This window comes from Cydia strobilella, chromosome 9 (genome assembly GCF_947568885.1).
Source record: "Cydia strobilella chromosome 9, ilCydStro3.1, whole genome shotgun sequence".
Classification (NCBI taxonomy): domain Eukaryota; kingdom Metazoa; phylum Arthropoda; class Insecta; order Lepidoptera; family Tortricidae; genus Cydia; species Cydia strobilella.
The window spans coordinates 8,586,302-8,605,336 of record NC_086049.1 but is presented as its reverse complement, the minus strand read 5'-3'; the positions used below and the strand labels follow the sequence as shown (position 1 = coordinate 8,605,336).

Genomic DNA, 19,035 nt, shown 5'->3' with positions numbered 1-19,035 from the left:
TTAAAAAGTACCTCAGGGTCTTTACCGGCCACTAACCGTTTAGAAAATCTAACACAATATATATAAAGAACACGTTTGTGGACTTGTTTCGTATTAACTTTAAAAGAATTCGTCTTTCTTTACAAACAATATTTTTATTTTGTTTATTTTACATATAATATGTGGAGTGGCGAGCCTTGGGGGAGGCCTATGTCCAGCAGTGGACTTCTATCGGCTGACATGATGATGATGATGATGATGATGACATATAATATGTTGTCACTGCGCTCCAGAACAGGCATAGTTGACGTAGGGGATAAGACCGCTAGGCTGAAGTGGGACTGGGCAGGTCACGTCTGCCGCATGCATCCGGATAGGTGGGCTAGTATAGCCACCAAGTGGATGCCGCAAAAGATGCGCGGACGTAACAGTCCCAGGCGAAGATAGCGGGACGACTTAGACACCTTCACTAATAACTGGCCGGAAACAGCTCAACAACGGGAGTCATGGAAATCAAAGGGCCTCTCCCTTTGCCCAGCAGTGGGAGACTACAGGCTATTAAAAAAAATTGCCTACATCTACTATTCAATATCATTATACCTATGTATGTTTCGCATTGTCAGAAAAATTACGTTAATAATATCTGTCCTAGCCATCTTCTGTTGAAATCGCCGATCCATCATTACGGAATGCAGTTCCGTCCTTGCACCTTTTACCATAACCACTTATTAACCACTTCTCCGATGTTTAGAGCAAATTAACTGCAATGTGTGGGTGCATAGTTGTATACACGTAATGCGCCTTTCACTGGCCACTGGAGTGCGCCACCCGCGATGTCAAACTGGATTTTCATAGAGCTGTGTCGTCGATTTCCAAAATATATTTTAACTTAAACATATCAACTTCTACGTAACGTTACGAAATCTTGTAGTTTAATGATGTAACAAATGAGCTTCAATTAAATGCATCGATATCGATTGCAGCGTGACGAACTTCAACTTATGTTATTTAACTACTGGAAAGGTTATCAATTTCATGGTAGCAAAATTATTTTTAGCCACACTTTTGTATTTATATTTTAGTAATATACAAGTTTCCACCAAAAGGTTAGCTTATTAAATAATGTCTCTCTCTAATCTATAATTTTAGACTCTTCTCTTTTCTTCAAACATGCATCGAAAACGATGCTCAATTTATCTGTCTGGTATTTCTATACCATGATGCGTGAAAAAATTATTTAAGCAACCTGGACCTCAACAAGATCATGCATGCATTGCCCGGTTGGCACGCGCCGGGCAACGTACTGCACCAGTTACAATTACAACCAGACAAAAAATAAAAACAGCCTTGGAGTCTCGGATCTTACTTACAAAGTACATTAAAAGGATGACTTGAACTAATTAATGGCTTTCCTTAACGCGCTAACTTCAAAAAAAATAAGATGTCAATCCCGCATAAAGTATAAAATTTCTTCGGTATTGCCTAAAAAAGTAGAACAGCGCAAAATGAGTTCGAAGCCAGTAACGGCGCATTGGCAAGTTCGGTCAGTAATTGATTGGTCGGTAATTGAAGGTTTTGCTACCGGTCCGGTGCAGTAATGGCTTAGGCGCGGCAGACTGCCTGGCTGCCACACTTATACTCGACTACCTACTGCTCGGGTGGTATGTTAATGTGCCTAAGATGTTAATTTGGGCATTTTTTCTGTAGTGATAGTGATGCACTGGACTTTTTTTCCAAAATAGGTAAATTTAATGTTTTTCCTACTCAGAATCACGAGTTCCTTCGTTCCTACTAGGAGGAAAAAAGCGTCCCAATTTTTATTTTTCCATTCCGTTGCCATTTTTCAAACACTGCACGGCCGAGTACGGCGGTAACGAAATGGTAAACACGTAAAATGTATGAAAATTTTGGGACATTGTTTCTTTCCTAGGAGCATGGAATCAGCTCATGATTCTGGGCACAAATAACATTAAATTTACATATCCTAAAAAAAGTCCAGTGAATCACGACCACTACAGAAAAAAATGCCTAATACGGCCAGCTTCAAAAGGCGCTCTAGACCCTGCATTAAGTATGACAATTTACAAATTGACAATGCAGCATGAAATTGACTGTACCGGCAGTTAAAAAGAAGAGTGATGATACTAAACAGAACGCTCTTTAGAAATAGTAATAGAAATGACCAAGCTGTCCAAGTACCACATTACTTACTTCGTTGGCGCTACAACCCTTTGTGGGTCGGCCTCCTACACAATCTCCCTCCAGTTGTCACGGTGCCTGGCGACCTTCTTCCAGTTGGTAAACTTTCCGTACGTTGGTTTCACATAAAAGTCATATTTGGCCGAGGCACATTAGTTACCTAACTTACATTATAAGATAGTTATAAAAGTAGAATAAAGGATATAAAGATGAACATAATTTAGTGTCACAACACAACCATTATATAGGCACCTAAAACTTTTTTTAATACTACTATAGGTATATCCTACGTTTGCGAAACTAAATCAAATGAAAAAAGTTGTCAACTGAGTCGGTGGCTGGTAGTGCTATAGTTTGTCAAAGGACTATCAAATTTTAAACATAGAGAGAGAATCATACTATCTTTATCATACACTGTACTAGCACCCAAAAGAAAAGGATGAGTATAGTTTTTTTTGTTCTTATTTACTGACCATTTGGTTTGACCAACTATAGAGATAGGATACCTAAGTACTTCTGAAAACCTACTCTGAAACCTAGTACTCACTTCCTTATTCTATATTTAACTTAAGTCAATGGCCTTCGCTTTGTTAAAAGTAAATAAATAAGTGAATAACTTACCAAGTTTTTATCAGTGCAAATAGTTAATACACATTCGAATCCACTTATTGGACTATTGGTACTCGTTCGCACACATTAATAAATACATATATTGAATAGGATGTTAGCAAAAGCTTTTTTTTAGGTAGACACTTCAGCCAAAACAAATTATTACGGTTTGCCGGGTTTATGACACGAATTTATAAGGTAATTTAATAAGTATAATTTTAATTATAGCTTTAAAAAATAAGAGGTAAGAAAAAAAAAACAATATAAAATCTGGATGCGTAGCTAATATATCTACCAATCATTTACGCTCTGTAGCGAACGAGACGCAGCTGTCACTATCGCACTAATATGAAAGAATGATAGAGAGACACAAAGCGTTTCGTTGTCGTAGCGCAAGCTATTGTCACCTTAGCTAGGCACCCTGAGGCCGATCTCTGATTTCGCAAAACTGTTACTTTAAAAGGAATAGCTCAGCTTAATTTAATAATAATGATTATTTATTGTTTTATCGCCTATTTCGGGTAGGTAGGTGTTTACGCATATTAGGGCAAATGGTTTGTTTGCTAAGATATTTGAAGATATTTAGACAAAATGTTGGCATACTTGTTATGTCATACCTAAACAACGAGGTCTCAGTCGTAAGATCAGAAGCAAAGTCACGTGCATGTTTAGATTTACATATTTAGTTGCTTAGCGCCACTCGCATCATCCCACTAACCCGGGGTTAACCCGTTAAACCTGGAGTTAACATGGTTACCAGTACAATTTGACACTGGGTTATAACGGTTAGTGGGATGGTGCAAGTGGCCCTTAGAACAGCTGTTTCATGACTGGCGTAAGTTGGTTAATACTAGTGATGTACCGACTATTGATTTGGCCGACTAGCCGACTAATCGGCGCTCCGATGGCCGATCAGTCGGCCGACTAGTCGGCTAGTCGGCCAAATTCATAAATCATTATTTCTCTTTAAAGTTTACATTCAGATGGTCACTGCAGCAGCTATGTCTAAGTTAGGATGCATTTGTAAAACAAATTTCTTGTTCCTTTCGTCGTTTTAGCTTTTAGCACGTAATTTTAATACATTTTATTTCACATTTTAAGCAATTAAATGACAATTTAACCAAGGAAATGCATATGCTACAAGATATTACGGCATCAAATATTCGAATAAAAAATATTTCCTTCAAATACAAGCTTTATGCATAAATAAGCCAATTGCCATTTGAACATTTTGAGCAAAAGAGACCTTAAGAGACCTTAAGAGACCCGCGCGCCTCAAATAATAAAAATTACATAGGCACTGTAATAAAACGTTTGTAATTGCAACCAACTACATAATATTTAATGGACTGCGAGGACATACATACTTTTTTCATATTTCGGCAATACCTCTTTTTTGTGAGTCACATCACAGTGTTTATTGTAACATTTTTTATTTATTTAATATTTTACTTCATAAGTTGTTATTTTTGCTGTTTCAATTTTAAGTTGAAGATCCTTTCGTGAAAGCATTTTGTTTTATCTCTTTGTATAAAGTACTGTGTCTTTTTCTTTAAGAAACAAATAAATCTATCTATTTACTCCCTACACATGAATTTAATATAATAATATGAATAACAATATTCGTATGCACCCTTAGCAGGTATAAAGTATAATTAATTTCATTGAATAAAATTGAAATTTTATCAAATGTATTTGCTGTTTATTTAGTTTATGTCCTGTTTTTCTGTAACTAATAGAAGGCCGACTAATCGGCCATTTTGGCCGACTAGTCGCCGACTAATCGCCGACTACAAATGTAGCCGGATAGTCGGCTTTCCCGACTAGTCGGTACATCCCTAGTTAATACATGTTTACCTATCAGCCCAATAAATAAATATCAATCAAGTGAAGTCCCACAGTACAATAAGTCTTGTGTTGTGGGTACTAGACGCCGATTTGTATAACAGGTATAATAATTAAATAGTTGAGATCAATACACAGAAAACATCCATAACTCATCTGTGCTGACTGTGTGCTTATCAAATAAATAAACTCCAACTCCGTAGACAGTTCCAACCAACCAGGCTAAACGCCCAGCCGCTTCCTTTTTGATGGCATTCCAGTTGAGAACTGCTTACATTGTTGCGCTTGATATTTACCAATATAGATAACATCCTAAGCTATTAGCTAATAGCTTGATTATTTGAAGAGCAAGGTAAATAAACAAACATCTTTATCTCGACTGTTAATTATCATGCAGGGCAGTGGAAATTTTCACATAGCTTATTGCGGTCTGTGGACGATATCCGTGGGCATTCCTTGTTGGAAGGACTGACTGTAGTTGTACAAATATATCTAGTTATGATAGGCTTTTGCTAATTTTTCTAAAATTTCTATAGATAGGTTTGGTACTTTACATAGACTTTTTCAGAGATTCCTCGTAATCCATACCTAATTAAATAGTAATTAGAGAATCGTATCGGAATCGGGAATTGCGAGTTCGCTTTGATAGGCATGCACAATTACATATACCGCTCCCAGTTAAATGGCCCCTTGTACAGTCAGCATCAAATAGATGGTGATAGCAAATAGATGGCTAATTTGGCCGTTACTATCTATTTGATGCTGACTGTACCCTACATTGGTAGAGGCAGATATGTCTTTAGGTACACAACCACGTACAATTCAAGATAATCATTTGATACGCAACATACCTTTGCAGAATCGTGTATTAGTCTTCGAGGCCCTCGGCAACAATGGTGTCCATTCGGATGCAGATACTCCTTGCTTCTCAAACGAAACTAAATCCATTCCATTGCTAGTCAGCACTTTTGCAAAAACGTCCATAGTTCAAAGTAATTCACACTTTTATTATATATTATTACTTAAAGCGGTTTCAAAATACGAATGTAGAATTTTTGATGCTGGTTAAATGTCAAGAAACAACGCGATTTTGCAGCATACATGAGTACGCTCCACACACCCGACTTATGAATTCAAATGATGATAATTGTGCGATAAATACTTGAATGAGTATTTATTGACAATAACAATTATGTATAGTAAATGAAAACAGATACAGTAATTACATTGCTTGTAAATAAAGATATCGTTGTGATAAGTACACGCGGTCACTGGTTTCACAATATATAGGTACAATTAGGATACAAATAGACATTTCATTTCATAAGGCGTAAAGTATAAGTGATTATAGCTAACTAGATAGGTTAGGTACATTCATAATCAATTTACTGTGGATTATATATTAGGTGCGTATCTATTTTAGTTCATTTATAAGAAAACTGATCCCTATCTGAGTAACCTTGATCGTATTAGGCATTTTACAAGCTTTTACATAACGTGCAATGTATACCTAATGTATGTACGGGTCAAATCTTGCAAGTTAAATTTGAGTTTTGACCCACTTCCCGACTTCCATTGAAGCTGATAATTTGCATACATACAGGTGACAATGCAATATTATGGTACCATCGAGTTGATCTGATGATGGAGACAGGCTGTGGCCATAGGAACTCTGTGATAAAACAACGCAACCTAATCACAGATTATACAAAACCTAATTGTGTTTGGGGTTTCTAGAATAGAGCTGTTGACAATTTTTTAGTACTGTTTTCATTTTATAGATACATTAATTTTTAATAAAAAACCGACTAATTAGTTTAGTGTCTTAATTTCGCGCAAAAACGCTCCAAACTGTCACGTGATCTGATCTGAATGACGATGACGTAACGATGTGATAAACAAACTGCTGTCAGTGCCAGAGGTTTCGATTTGCGTTTGCAGTCACGTGATGCTGGGCATTATTTTAAATACTTAATTATTTTTGATTAATTTATTACGCATATTTACACTTCACTACATAGTATAAAACAAAGTCGCTTTCCGCTGTCTGTATGTCTGTCCCTATGTATGCTTAGATCTTTAAAACTACCTACGCAACGGATTTTGATGCAGTTTCTTTTAATAGATAGTGATTCTAGAGGAAGGTTTATATGTATAATTTGTTAAGGTTTTGTGTAAATTAGTTGAACTACTCGTGCGAATCCGGGGCGGGTCGTTAGTACAAAATATGCTATGATAAAAACATAACATTTTATATATTCGCTATTCGTGTCAACATCCCTATTGTCTCGATGAGTATTAGTTGGTATTAGTTACTTGTTGGAAAGAAAAATACAGTCAGCGATAAAAGCTTGTACCAAAAATGAAATTTTTGCTAAAAACTTATTATTCGGCGAAGTTAGGCATCAGGGGGCCTAGTCAAGTGAAAATCGTTTTATCGTCGTTCGAAAATGCCAATCTAAACTTACTATATATGGAAATTATGATGACGTGACTTTTTAAGAGTATGCAAGGGGCTATTTTTTCTAATAAGGTATAAAGATACTTAATGTATAACTATGCAGGATTGCAGATTTCTAACTGTTTACCCAATGATATCAAGAATATATAAATAAAGCTAGCTGATTTCTCTTTATATATTTAAAACAAAATGAATGCAAAATAACACACGAATAAAATTTCACTACAAATCCCGTAGACTACGAAAGTAACCTACTAAAATAATAAAGTGCCAATTGTGCCATCGAGCGAACCAATCCCTGAATAATTGAATTGTAAATCGACACACCAATTTTAGCAATTTTGTGTTTACTTTCTATTTCATATAAAGTCCAGCTTTCTCTGCGTTTATTTTACACTTGAATCGATGCTGCAATCAAGTGTCAACTCATCATGAAACTGTTCTGCTTTACGGTGTTTCTGTTTATTATACAGGGTATTTTTTCGTGAATCCTAAACCATACTCTCGATTAACTAGCTATAAATTAAGTACCTACTAGTTAATGAATATCGTACTAACATACAGTTTTACTACATCTTTAGGTTCCGTTTAGGTCCTCTGATTAGGAAAAAGAAGAAGATTTTTTTATAACATAAAAAAACATGTTTTTCTATGGGGCATGTCGTCCAGGTCAAAAAAATTTCGTGTCAAAAAAATATTTTCTTTAACTTTTTTTCTAATCAGAACACGATACCGAATATGCGGGCTTAACGGATCCTCACTATTTTTGTTACACTTTGTATTTCCCCTCATAATAAAAAAACCGTTATTATTTTCAGTTGGTTGTCATGCGGAAGAAGCATCGAAGCCGGCTATGGTTGCCGACGTTATCCGCGCGATGCAGCGGCCGTCGGCCGTGATCGCTATGCTTTGCTGGACTTCAAGTAAGAAAACTGACAATCAGGATCGAAAATAGATCTGCACGATTTGGTTTTTATATACCTCCTATTTATTATATATTTTTTTATTGTATTTTTTAATGTTGCACCGTTATACTTCTTATATTATAGGGAATTTACATCTTATTAGTTAGCATTAATTAACCTTAGGAACTTTAGTTACAATTTTAAATACCTATTTTAAGGATAAAAAACATGATGAAAAGAGATAAAGATATCCTAGACAGCCTAGACTTAATTTTTATTTATTTAACAGATTTGAAATTGCAACTATATTCGGCACTCGAAGGGGAAAATGTGACACAAATAACCATGATGCAATTTTTGAAGGCGGGCACAGTGCCCGAGCGACATGCGCAGGACCAGCATATTGTCTTCTTAGCTGATCTGGACTGCCCGGACATTGTTTCCTACTTTCGAACGGTATCGTATCTTGATATTCTTGATCTCCATTAAGTAATACACACAGACAGACATTGCTACATACCTACATTGCAAAAGTACCTATCTATTTCTATAGTAAAAGGTATCCAGGGTGGCTCCGAGATGCGTATTATATCGGAAATCACATTTTCTGAATTTAGCAATTACTGTCATTTCACTGAAAATAAGAATGAAAAAAAAAACTCAGTAAACCATGGTCACCGTACTTTTTTTACATATTAATGTATGGAAAGTGTCATATATAATATTGCAGTGTATCGTATAGAGTGTCCAAACTTCACCCAGTAATATTATTTACTGTACATGATTTAAAATAAGACTTCTGATTAATTACAATTTATATTTCACCTTGTATTTGATTTCAGAGCAGTTTAAACAAGCATTTCAGATCACCCTTCCGTTGGATACTGATCGATTCGGGCAATAATGATACGTCTGAAAGCTATATTCCCAACGCGGTTGCTAACTTCGATATATTGGTTGATTCTGAAGTAATACTAGCTCATCATTTGGTAGATGGGTCGTACAGGTTACATCTTAGTAAGTACATATTTAAAGTAATTCCCATACAGAGAGTCCCATACAAACGCAATGTTACACTCATATAAACGCAACTCCATTTTATTATAATTGATGGCTATATATTCTCAGCATTCTTGAGTTTCAAATAGGCATTCAAAAATAAATTCTTCAATCCACCAATCTCCAGTAAGTAAATTCACGATTATACACACACGGGTGACGGGTATACGGTTCTTAGATAGCCGTAGAATGCGTATTTATGCGCCTTAAGTTATTCAGTTCTACAGTTGTTTTGCAGTTTACAGAATAGGTTATAACACGGATTGGAAGAAGGAGTTTTACGGTACTTGGAATGAAAGCAGAAGGTTACAAAAAGAAGTTACGGAGGGAGAAATAATTCTACGTAGATTAGACCTGGAGAGTTTTGAACTTGCAATCTGCTACGTTCTCACCGATAATGACAGCATTAACCACCTTTATGATAACGTGTATGTTGTTTTTATTTTATTTTATGTCATGTTTCTTAGCTTCTTGTAGACTTAATTAATTCCATGTTCGCCAATTAAGTTCATGAAAGTACGGAAACTTCAGCAAACAAATAGGAAGGTCGAGAAGACTTAGGTAATAGTATTGAAGAAAGAAGAATACATTACCAAATTTAACGTTCTCAACTAAAAGATACTACATTTTCGGTTTTCGATAAGGTTGATTTCAAATTGAAGATTAAAGGAAATAGAGTCTTATTGACAACCAACAATAAGTACTCTTTTGATTGAAAACGGCACACGTAATAGAGCAATGCATGAACCTGAAAATAGTTATTTGTTTTACAAGGGGGCAAAGTTGTTGTTTAACCGCTCGTGCTATAATATTTATGCAAGCGAAAAAACCACGAGCGTAGCGAGTGGTTTGAAAAGTAGAATCTTGAGCGTTGCTTTTCACCACATCAACGCGAGGAAAATACTAACGGTAAAACATCAAACCCAATCAAATACAAACGTAATTAAATATTTATCATTTAAACTTATTATTTAAACGGCGCATTTAAAAGTAAAATCTACCAGCCAACATAGAGCTAATCAAGAGAGCCTTTACGAGCTGGTGTGGTGAAATAACTTTTTACTTTTATAACATAATTAAATTAAATATCTACAGCAACCGGTATTTCTCCTCCTTTACTTTCAGTACTTGTATATCACCTACAACTGTCATAATAATAATCATTGTCCATTGTTCAGAAACGACCACATCGACACGATAACAAAAGTAAATTTTCCAACAACGAACCACTTATTAGATTTCCTCAACGCGACCAGAAAATATGTGTTTGCTAACACTTGGGGATATCGAGTCAATGGCACTTGGAACGGAATGACTGGTTCTTTGATCAGGGAAGAGGTTGAAATTGGAGGTAATGATATAATGTTTGTAAATGTTATAAGTAGGTAAAGGAAAATGTTGATTCAGTTCCAAACATCCAGATCATCCACGGTTCACCTGAGAGAGAACTAGACGTTTCGCGTGATCCGTATAATATCCGATAGATTGGTAATTGAATATTGTTCTAACTATCCTAATACAAAATAATATGTTCACAGGTTCACCGATGTTCTTCACATCAGAACGGATCTCCATAGTCGATTACATATCGAGCCCAACTCCAACGCGGTCCAAATTTGTTTTCCGGCAACCAAAGCTCTCTTATGAAAATAACTTGTTCCTTTTGTCCTTTCGGGCATCTGTTTGGTATAGCTCCATAGCCTTACTTCTATTATTAGTGATAGTTCTGTTTATAGTCACGATTTGGGAATGGAAGAAGACACGCGGACACGAAGATAAAAAGGTACCTTCACCAAATATTACGTCCGTGTTGTAATTCAAAAGCAAGCATGCTCTTTCATAAAGTCAATATAGTTATGTGTACAAAGTTCAAAGTTAGATATTTCTTCGAGTGCTTATTTTGAGTCCCGTGCAAGTGAAAGATTCTATAATTCTATAAAGTAGAATCTTGAGCGTAGGAAGGGACTCAAAAGCACACGAGATGTAAAAACTTTGATCTCGTGTAGTACACAAGACTTTTCACCTCAGCAGTGAGAACATATTTGGAAGGAAAAAATAAATACAACCTGTAAAAATGTAATCCGTCTTAATCACTTTTTCACTCATGTTTTCTTAAGATATTCTAACAATAAGTTTAATTACCGCAATAAAACACAAAAACAAAACGAAAGAAATTTCAGTGAAATTATATGAAAATAACGAACATCAATTGACAATTTAATTTAATCGACAACGTTTTCTTGTTCAAAAAAACTGTATGATACGGTCCGAATTGCGGATACAACTATTTGTTAAAACTATACAAGAGGTCGTTAAAAGTAGAATTATTTATTTTGCGTGATAATCTTTAATTTTTTTAGTTCATTATTTTAATTGTATTATAAAATATGTAAAATATAGTGTTTTTATGAAATTTTTAACTTTTTAAATTAATTATTTTTTACGAATTCATACTCCCTATGAGTGTTTTGGAACGATGCGATCTGACGATCTGACTTATTTCGGGGGTATGGATGGTATAGAAAGGATGCCAATCTCTTATGGCAGAGTTGTTGCAAAAGTGACCGCTTTCAGCTTTAAATAATAGTTCCTAATCTCTCCGGTGGCGCTAGTTAGGCTCTGGGACGTGAGTATAACATGTAAGGCAACAAATAACCCGACCAAATTACGTAGGTTGTTTTTGGTAGTATTTTAATGTATGGTGGCGCCGCCTAATTACTGTTTTTTGATGGACACTTTTCATACATAGAGATTTGGCTCCTTTATATAGTCTCCATGTTCGGGGGTCTATTATAAACCGTCAATATAACGTTGAATGACGTTTGATCTATTTTTGTCTCTTTCTTTTTGCTAATGTCGTGACCGGGACAGACAGACTGGACAGACGGGACAGACGATAGAATCTAAGTATTTCGAACTTGTATTAGGCCCCGCCCCGCACGTTGAAATGACATTCGAATATAAAGGTCACTTGAATGCCATTTTGTCTCACTCAGTGAGCAAAATCGCATTTTGCTTACTGTTTTTAAGAAAGTAAGTAGTGTGTTTGTTCCAGCTGCTGAGGTGAAAAAACTTTTGTGGCATCGTATAGTATAATATCTATGCCATTTCCTATACGGTAAATGAAGCATTTTTATGTATTTTTCCTCGGTAATAGGTATTCTGTTAAAAACGCAATTTTTTTCCCAATTTAGCAGTCACGTCACGTCTAAAAATATCGATACGGACAAAGTGCCAAAAATATGTATACACTACCTTAATATATTGACAATAAGGTCGGTATACATATTATTGGCACATTGCCCGTATCGATATTTTTAGACGTGGCTGTATATTCGAAACTCAGAAATTGTGAATTTGCTTTAGAGTTGGTACCTACATCTAGTAATCATAAATACCTTGGATATAACTTTTGCAAAACCCTTTACTTTATTTTAGGTAGAAGCAGATTCCGGCATCTTAAGAGCAAGTGTAGTTGATGTGGTGCTTTTGATTTTTGGAGCTGCTTGTCAACAAGGAAGCATTGTTGAATTAAAAGGTTTAGTGTCAAAACTTACTTTCTTTTAGAGCTTGTTTACATAAATATCGAAGATAATTGTAGTATTTCTAACTCCGTAATTGATTAACAATAATTAACAACAAGTAACTGTCCGCGCGCGAATTCCGTGCACGGCTGAGGAATGTTAGGAATGTTGGGCGTCATGACAGAGTAGTGTCATTTTGTATGTACGGGCGCGGCGCACACCCTCCCACTTCCTCGACCTCCGAATGCACGGAATTGGCGCGCGGACAGTAGGTAGGTAGCAGTAATTTTGTTTGTCCCCTTTTTTCCTAAATCCTTGGTCACCCTACTGAAAAGTATGGGGAACCCTTTTGGCATTAAGTTATTGACAATAACATCGAAGGCCAAACGGAAGGTCAAAAATCAACAACAAAGTCCGAATGATGGACTACTAGTACACTCTGAGACGAAGATCGTCTTATGAAAAAAAAAAGGGAAGTAATTAAATAGTCAGCCATTTGGTCAGCAAGATTTAAAATTTGGTTGGCAGTTTAATTGAGACGTATGCATATTAAACAAATGGTAATCTGATATAATAAGATGGATTGCGTTTGATTTGAAAAATCGGCAGGGTTGCAGGCGGAGCGGAATCGTGCGCGTGTATTTCATTCGATGATTATTAGCAGTCACATTGCGGTGTTTTTTGTATGTAGAGGCGTATTTTTTGATACTTTGAGAGTATTATAGGTGTAAAATGGAAGATATTAGCTACTAGAAAAGTGGGTTAGGTTAGGTTAGAACTGCGACCTTCACAGAAAACAACTGCTACTAGAAAAGTGGGTTAGGTTAGGTTAGAATTAATTTTTGCGGATCAGTTAAACTGTAATCCAAAATGACATAATCCGCTTACCCACTGACTGCTTAAGAAAATTTGATTAATTGTGGATCGCTTACTGCCGATCAAATAATTAATTTGCCAACCAAAGCAATTTAGAGCAGCTCATTATGACATTAATTGCGAACTGATTTTGAAATACTTGCTAACCTTAAGTTGCTGATCAAATACACATTTTGGCTGACCAAATATATATTTTTGTTCATCAAAATAGGAATATTTTGCAGATCGATTAAATAACACCCAAAAAAATGGATGACATGGGTTTAGATGTAAAGCTTTGACTGGAAATAATAGGCAAGATATTAAATTACAATTATAGTACACAATTGTATTTTTTTCGTAGTTTGATACGTTTTTGTAAGATATATTTCCGCAAGGTAGTAAAAAAGCCAATTTTCATGATATTTTTTTAATACTTCCAATATTATTTAAGTAACGGTTAATTTGAAGCAATGTTAAGTAATGCAGAAGAATTATAAAAAAAGATCCAATATAATTGATCTAAAGTTATTGTTTTACCCTAATTTTCATTTTCCTATTGACTATTCTCCTATTTTATTGCACACAACTGTAGGTATGTGTTAAAATTGGTAAATAAAAAGCGAAACCGTCAACGCCATCTAGCCGAGAATAAATTTTTCTTGATTTCCGAGGCACGTTTTTTCCTTAGACTATTTATCTTATACGGAGTAACATAGGTCTTTGATCTAAACTAAAAATATTTCAAGGCTCATTAAATACCCAACAGGCTCCCTAGGCCGTATTGTAATGCTCATCTTATTCCTGGCTCTGATGTTCCTGTATACTTCGTATGCGGCCAATATCGTGGCTCTCCTGCAGTCCAGCTCTTCGCAAATAAAGACACTGGAAGACCTTCTCCACTCCAGGATTAAGTTCGGCGTCCATGACACGGTCTTCAACAAGTATTATTTTTCAGTAAGTTTGAAGTTATCGCTGTAAAATGTGCCTATTTTGTTCCCCATTAACTATGGGTACTTGTGCTCCAACAGTTTGTTTATATGAAATCTATATCACAACCTCATTTAAGTGTTAATACATGATAGTAATGATCTACTTTTAATTAATTACTACATAATATAATAATTTTACGTTACGAATTTAGGCACAAAGTTTTTTACGTTACTTTTTCTGGTTAGTTTATTGCTTGCTGCTCCACCAAGGATAAATACAAATACAAATCGTTTATTTACCAAGTATATTTTACAAATTGACATCACAGATTGAACTTGACAAAAAATTAGATTTTACAATTAAGCTAATCTCCATCGGCCCCAAACTAGGCTCAGCATATCTCGGGAACCGTGAAAATAGAATTTACTGAGAGATTTTAACGAAACTGAATATGATGGTCATTTTTTTTAATGAGAAATATCAAATATATAATTAATTCAACTATAAAAAGTGCATGCAGGGTGCATATACAAACAAAAAATACAATTGAAATAAAACATACAGGAGAGACATGCGTAAGTGGAATTTATATTTAAAGAGTGGTGTGTGTGTGTGTGTGTGTGTGTGTGTGTGTGTGAGAGAGAGAGAGAGAGAATAGGTATCATCAGATAACAACCGTAACCAGTGGCGTAACCAGTGGCGTGGCGTGCCCCGGGCGCCATCAAAGGGGGGGCGCCAAAATGGGCAAAAGGCAGCATCAGGGAAACTTTTGTCAGTCGTCAGGGGGCGCAAATTTGGTAACTGCCCCGGGCGCCATATCCTCTAGCTACGCCCCTGACCGTAACACTAGCTCTCTTTTCTAGTCTAGGGTTTTGTTGCCACACTGCTGCTACGTATATACTAGTATATACTACATATATATGTCCTAGTAGGTATGTATTTATGAACAATACCGGCAGTCTGGCTATGTAAGTTCAGGAACTTGTTAATTTTACTAGTACCTATTTGATAGCATTTTATTTAACGCATTGTTCAAGCATCTATTGTTTTATTTACAGACAATAGGTAATTCAGTCGTTAAAAAAATGTGTCAGAAAATAATTAATGTTTAGTTAATCTCTATCTATTCTATTCTATAGGGTGAGGACTATTTTTACCTCTTTTACAGACCGCAACGGAACCTGTCAGAAAGGCCATTTATGAAACAAAGGTGGCGCCACGTGGGTCAACACCTAGGTTCATGCCTATGGAAGAAGGTGTGAAGAAAATGCAAAAGGTTAATACTTACTATACTAGTAAATATAAAAGATTAATGATCAATTGATCATCTTGAGCGGTATTCGATTTTTTTAAATGGCAGCTCTTGTCATGGTGACAACATTTACTACTGCTTTTTTTTAACTATAAAGTACTAACTACGCCATAAATTGTATATGCAAGAATAGTTATTTGTGTTACAAGGGGGCAAAATTGTTGTTTTACCTCTCGTGCTAACATTGATACCCAAGCAAGCGAAAGATTCCAAAAATGGAATCTTGAGCGTTGCGACGGTTTCAAGGTACGAGGGTTAAACAAATTTTGCCATCGAGTGAAACACATCTGGTAATGGTTGTTTGAAATTTCAAAAGATTGCGGTTATAAGATAAGAGTTTAGAAAAACACTACCTACTTTTTCAGGGTCTATTCGCATTCCATATGGAGACCGGCGTCGGCTACAAATTTGTAGGAAAGTACTTCCAAGAAAGCGAAAAATGTGGGCTTAAGGAAATACAGTATTTACAGGTGATCGACCCGTGGTTGGCGGTTAGAAAAAATACGCCTTACAAGGAAATGTTCAAACTAGGGTGAGTTCTAAAACCGACTTCGCGGTTAGTCCTGCGACGTCACGTTATTTCGATACCTACCAAGTAGGTACGATAGTGGATTATAAAGAAATAATATTGTGATGGCTCCTCTACACGATGGACCATCATAGTGGCCTACTACGATGGGCCAGCGTGTAGAGAGGGTAGTGGTTTCGGATGGTTTATTATATGGCGCGGCGGGGTGGCAATGGGATAGCCGCGGTGTCGGTTTTTCGTCCGCACATCAAAGTAGTGGTGGGCCAGCGATGCCTAAATGCCGCCATCGTGTAGTTGCGTTTTAACCATCGCATGGCCATCTCGCTGGCCCAGCGCTGGGCCATCGTGTAGAGTGTAGAGGAGCCATGACACTCCAATAGTTGATATACAGATACGAGTAGGACCGCTAAGACAAAACTATGACTTCAAGTCAAGCCAATTTCGCGCACACATACTCGCTTTTCGCGTTGCAGCCATTCACTGCTCAGCCCTAGTTGTGCATGTGAGCGTTATCAGTGTTATCACGGACGCACAATATGAGATTAGAAACCCTTTTATTCATGTCCGCCATTCATTAATCGATTTAATTATCTTCTAGAACAAAACGTATCCAAGAACACGGTCTACAATCCAGAGAGAATCGCTTGCTATACGAAAAACGACCTAAATGCAGTGGGCAAGGGGGAAGTTTTGTGTCCGTGAGCATGGTGGATTGCTACCCAGCCTTACTGGTGCTATTTTACGGAGCTGTGTTCTCTGTTGGTCTGCTCTTCTTAGAAATATTGACAAAACGAAGAAACGATATTCTTAGGAAAATTAGTCGTGCAAAAACGTGTAGTGTTGATGTAGGAGATTATTAATTATTATCATTTGCTCGGTAAATTCTGTTGCATGTCGCGTATAAGCTTATTTTTAGTGCTAACATTGTAATAAGGTTTTAGAATGGGCCACATCCATCCATACTATCATCACTACATAGTATAAAACAAAGTTGCCTTCCGCTGTCTGTCCGTCTGTCCCTATGTATGCTTAGAGCCTTAGATCTTTGAAACTACGCAACGGATTTTGATGCGGTTTTTTTTAATAGATAGTGATTCAAGGGGAAATATTTATATGTATAATTTGTAAAGGTTTTGTGTAAATTAGTTGAACTACCCGTGCGAAGCCGGGGCGGGTCGCTAATAATATTATAAATGCGAAAGTATATCTGTCTGTCTGTCTGTTACCTCTTCACGCTGAACCGATTTAGTTGAAATTTGGTATACAGATAGTTTGAGTCCTGGGGATGGATATAGGTTACTTTTTATCCCAGAACTCACCCCTTAAGGGGGTGAACAGGGGGGTGGAAATTTGTATGGGGAATCAACAACCGCGTTGAACCGATTTAGATGAAATTTGGTGCAAAAATAGTTTGAGTTGGTGGTATATAATATACTTTTTATCCCCGAAATCATCCCTTAAACATGGGTTGGAAATTTGTAGAGGGGATCAATAATTTCTTTAAAAATGACATAAGCCTTTTACTATTTTAGTTACCGTAAGAAATAAATAATGTTTATGTATTTTTGACCAATCACCTTTTAAGGGTAAAAAAGGGATGAGATGGGGGTGGAAGTTGAAGAAGTTGTAGTTGAAGAACTTGGAGAAGTTGAAGTGAAGTGAAGAAACAAAACTTATTAATAAATAAAAAAAAAATATTATTGCAAATACAGAAAAATTTTATGCATTTTTGACTAATTAGTCCTTTTTGGGGGTGAAAAGAATTAAAGCAAGGTTGTTTAAAAATTTAGGTACCCAAATTACTAATTCCACGCAGACGAAGTCGCGGGCAAAAGCTAGTATAATATAAATAGTAGAGAAAAAATTGGTGAGCTTTGTGTTAGTAACCGTAGGTATATCTATATTATTGGTAGTGTACTTAGTACAGTTAATAAAAAAAGTAACCAACAATTTTACTTTATTTTTTGTTTATTTTCCACCTAATTCCAACGAAAATTTTGTGTTCACATGGCACATAGGTATTCTGCGAACGACTTTTCACTGAGTGTACGTATGATTGGAGTTACTTAGTCATTAACTGGTTTGTTTCAGTAACATAAAGTTTTCAGTTTCATGGATCTGTATCAACCACTAGTCAGGTTTGAAATGTATTTTTAATTAAAATTGGTAGTAAAGCTGTCCCGGTGAGGCCCATGGTTAAAGTAATTGCAGGTTCACTGAGGCTGGAGATTCCTGTTTAAATTACTGTCCGCACCCCGGCTAACGGAAACCTGATTGCGATAAGACAGTTTTAAATTTTAAATTACCTTCGGAAGACTTCACTTGTTAAAATTTTGGGTAGAATTAGATGTTGACTAAATATACATCAGGATGTCGCGTTCAATATGGATCAAACGAAGGCCAATAATAAAGGAGCCTATGTATTTTAGCTTCAGCGAAAATAAATGTTTTATTTTATTTATTTTAATTATAAACTGATCGGCGATTGGCCCTAGTCACACCTGATGGAAAGTGAAGACAGGGCCTAAGATGGAGCTCACCGGTTCAGTAACAGCCTATTCACTGGTTTCATTGGTCTTCGTTTGTTTCGTACTGAACGCGACATAGTGTATAATTATTACCACAACTAGATACACACACTTATGTCATAAGCTCATAAGTAAAAGCTTAAGCTTTATTAAAAGATGATAAATAACATTTACATTAATTGTATAAAACAAAATTATGACTACTTATAAAATAAAACGACTAAAACTAAACCTACCTACAAAAATAAAAATTCCTATAATAAACCCTGATCTCTTGGCAAGGTGCCCATCACGCAG

The 19,035-nt window shown here is 36.1% G+C and overlaps 2 protein-coding genes across 3 annotated transcripts in view; one reads left to right on the top strand and one right to left on the bottom strand.

Annotated features, from left to right (window-relative positions):
- Positions 1–5,766, bottom strand: part of LOC134744233 (putative inorganic phosphate cotransporter) — a 46,303-nt gene extending 40,537 nt beyond the window's left edge. The window contains exon 1 of the mRNA XM_063677973.1: positions 5,484–5,766. Coding sequence (XP_063534043.1) covers positions 5,484–5,616 — 133 coding nt within the window. The 5' untranslated portion in view covers positions 5,617–5,766. The remainder of the gene's footprint in view (positions 1–5,483) is intronic.
- A 1,742-nt stretch (positions 5,767–7,508) lies between these two features.
- LOC134744208 (ionotropic receptor 75a-like) lies at positions 7,509–17,087 on the top strand. Of its 2 annotated transcripts, none has more exons than XM_063677929.1 (12): positions 7,509–7,567; positions 7,912–8,016; positions 8,288–8,454; positions 8,841–9,015; positions 9,296–9,485; positions 10,236–10,408; positions 10,794–10,840; positions 12,496–12,595; positions 14,206–14,393; positions 15,538–15,645; positions 16,047–16,213; positions 16,809–17,087. In XM_063677929.1, exons 1-12 carry the CDS (start codon positions 7,525–7,527, stop codon positions 17,068–17,070), a joined length of 1,725 nt encoding a protein of 574 aa, XP_063533999.1. In that variant the 5' UTR covers positions 7,509–7,524; the 3' UTR covers positions 17,071–17,087. The 2 variants fall into 2 exon arrangements, with proteins under 2 accessions (XP_063533999.1, XP_063533998.1); XM_063677928.1 differs by having other exon boundaries at positions 10,596–10,840.
- The last annotated feature ends 1,948 nt before the right edge of the window (positions 17,088–19,035 follow it).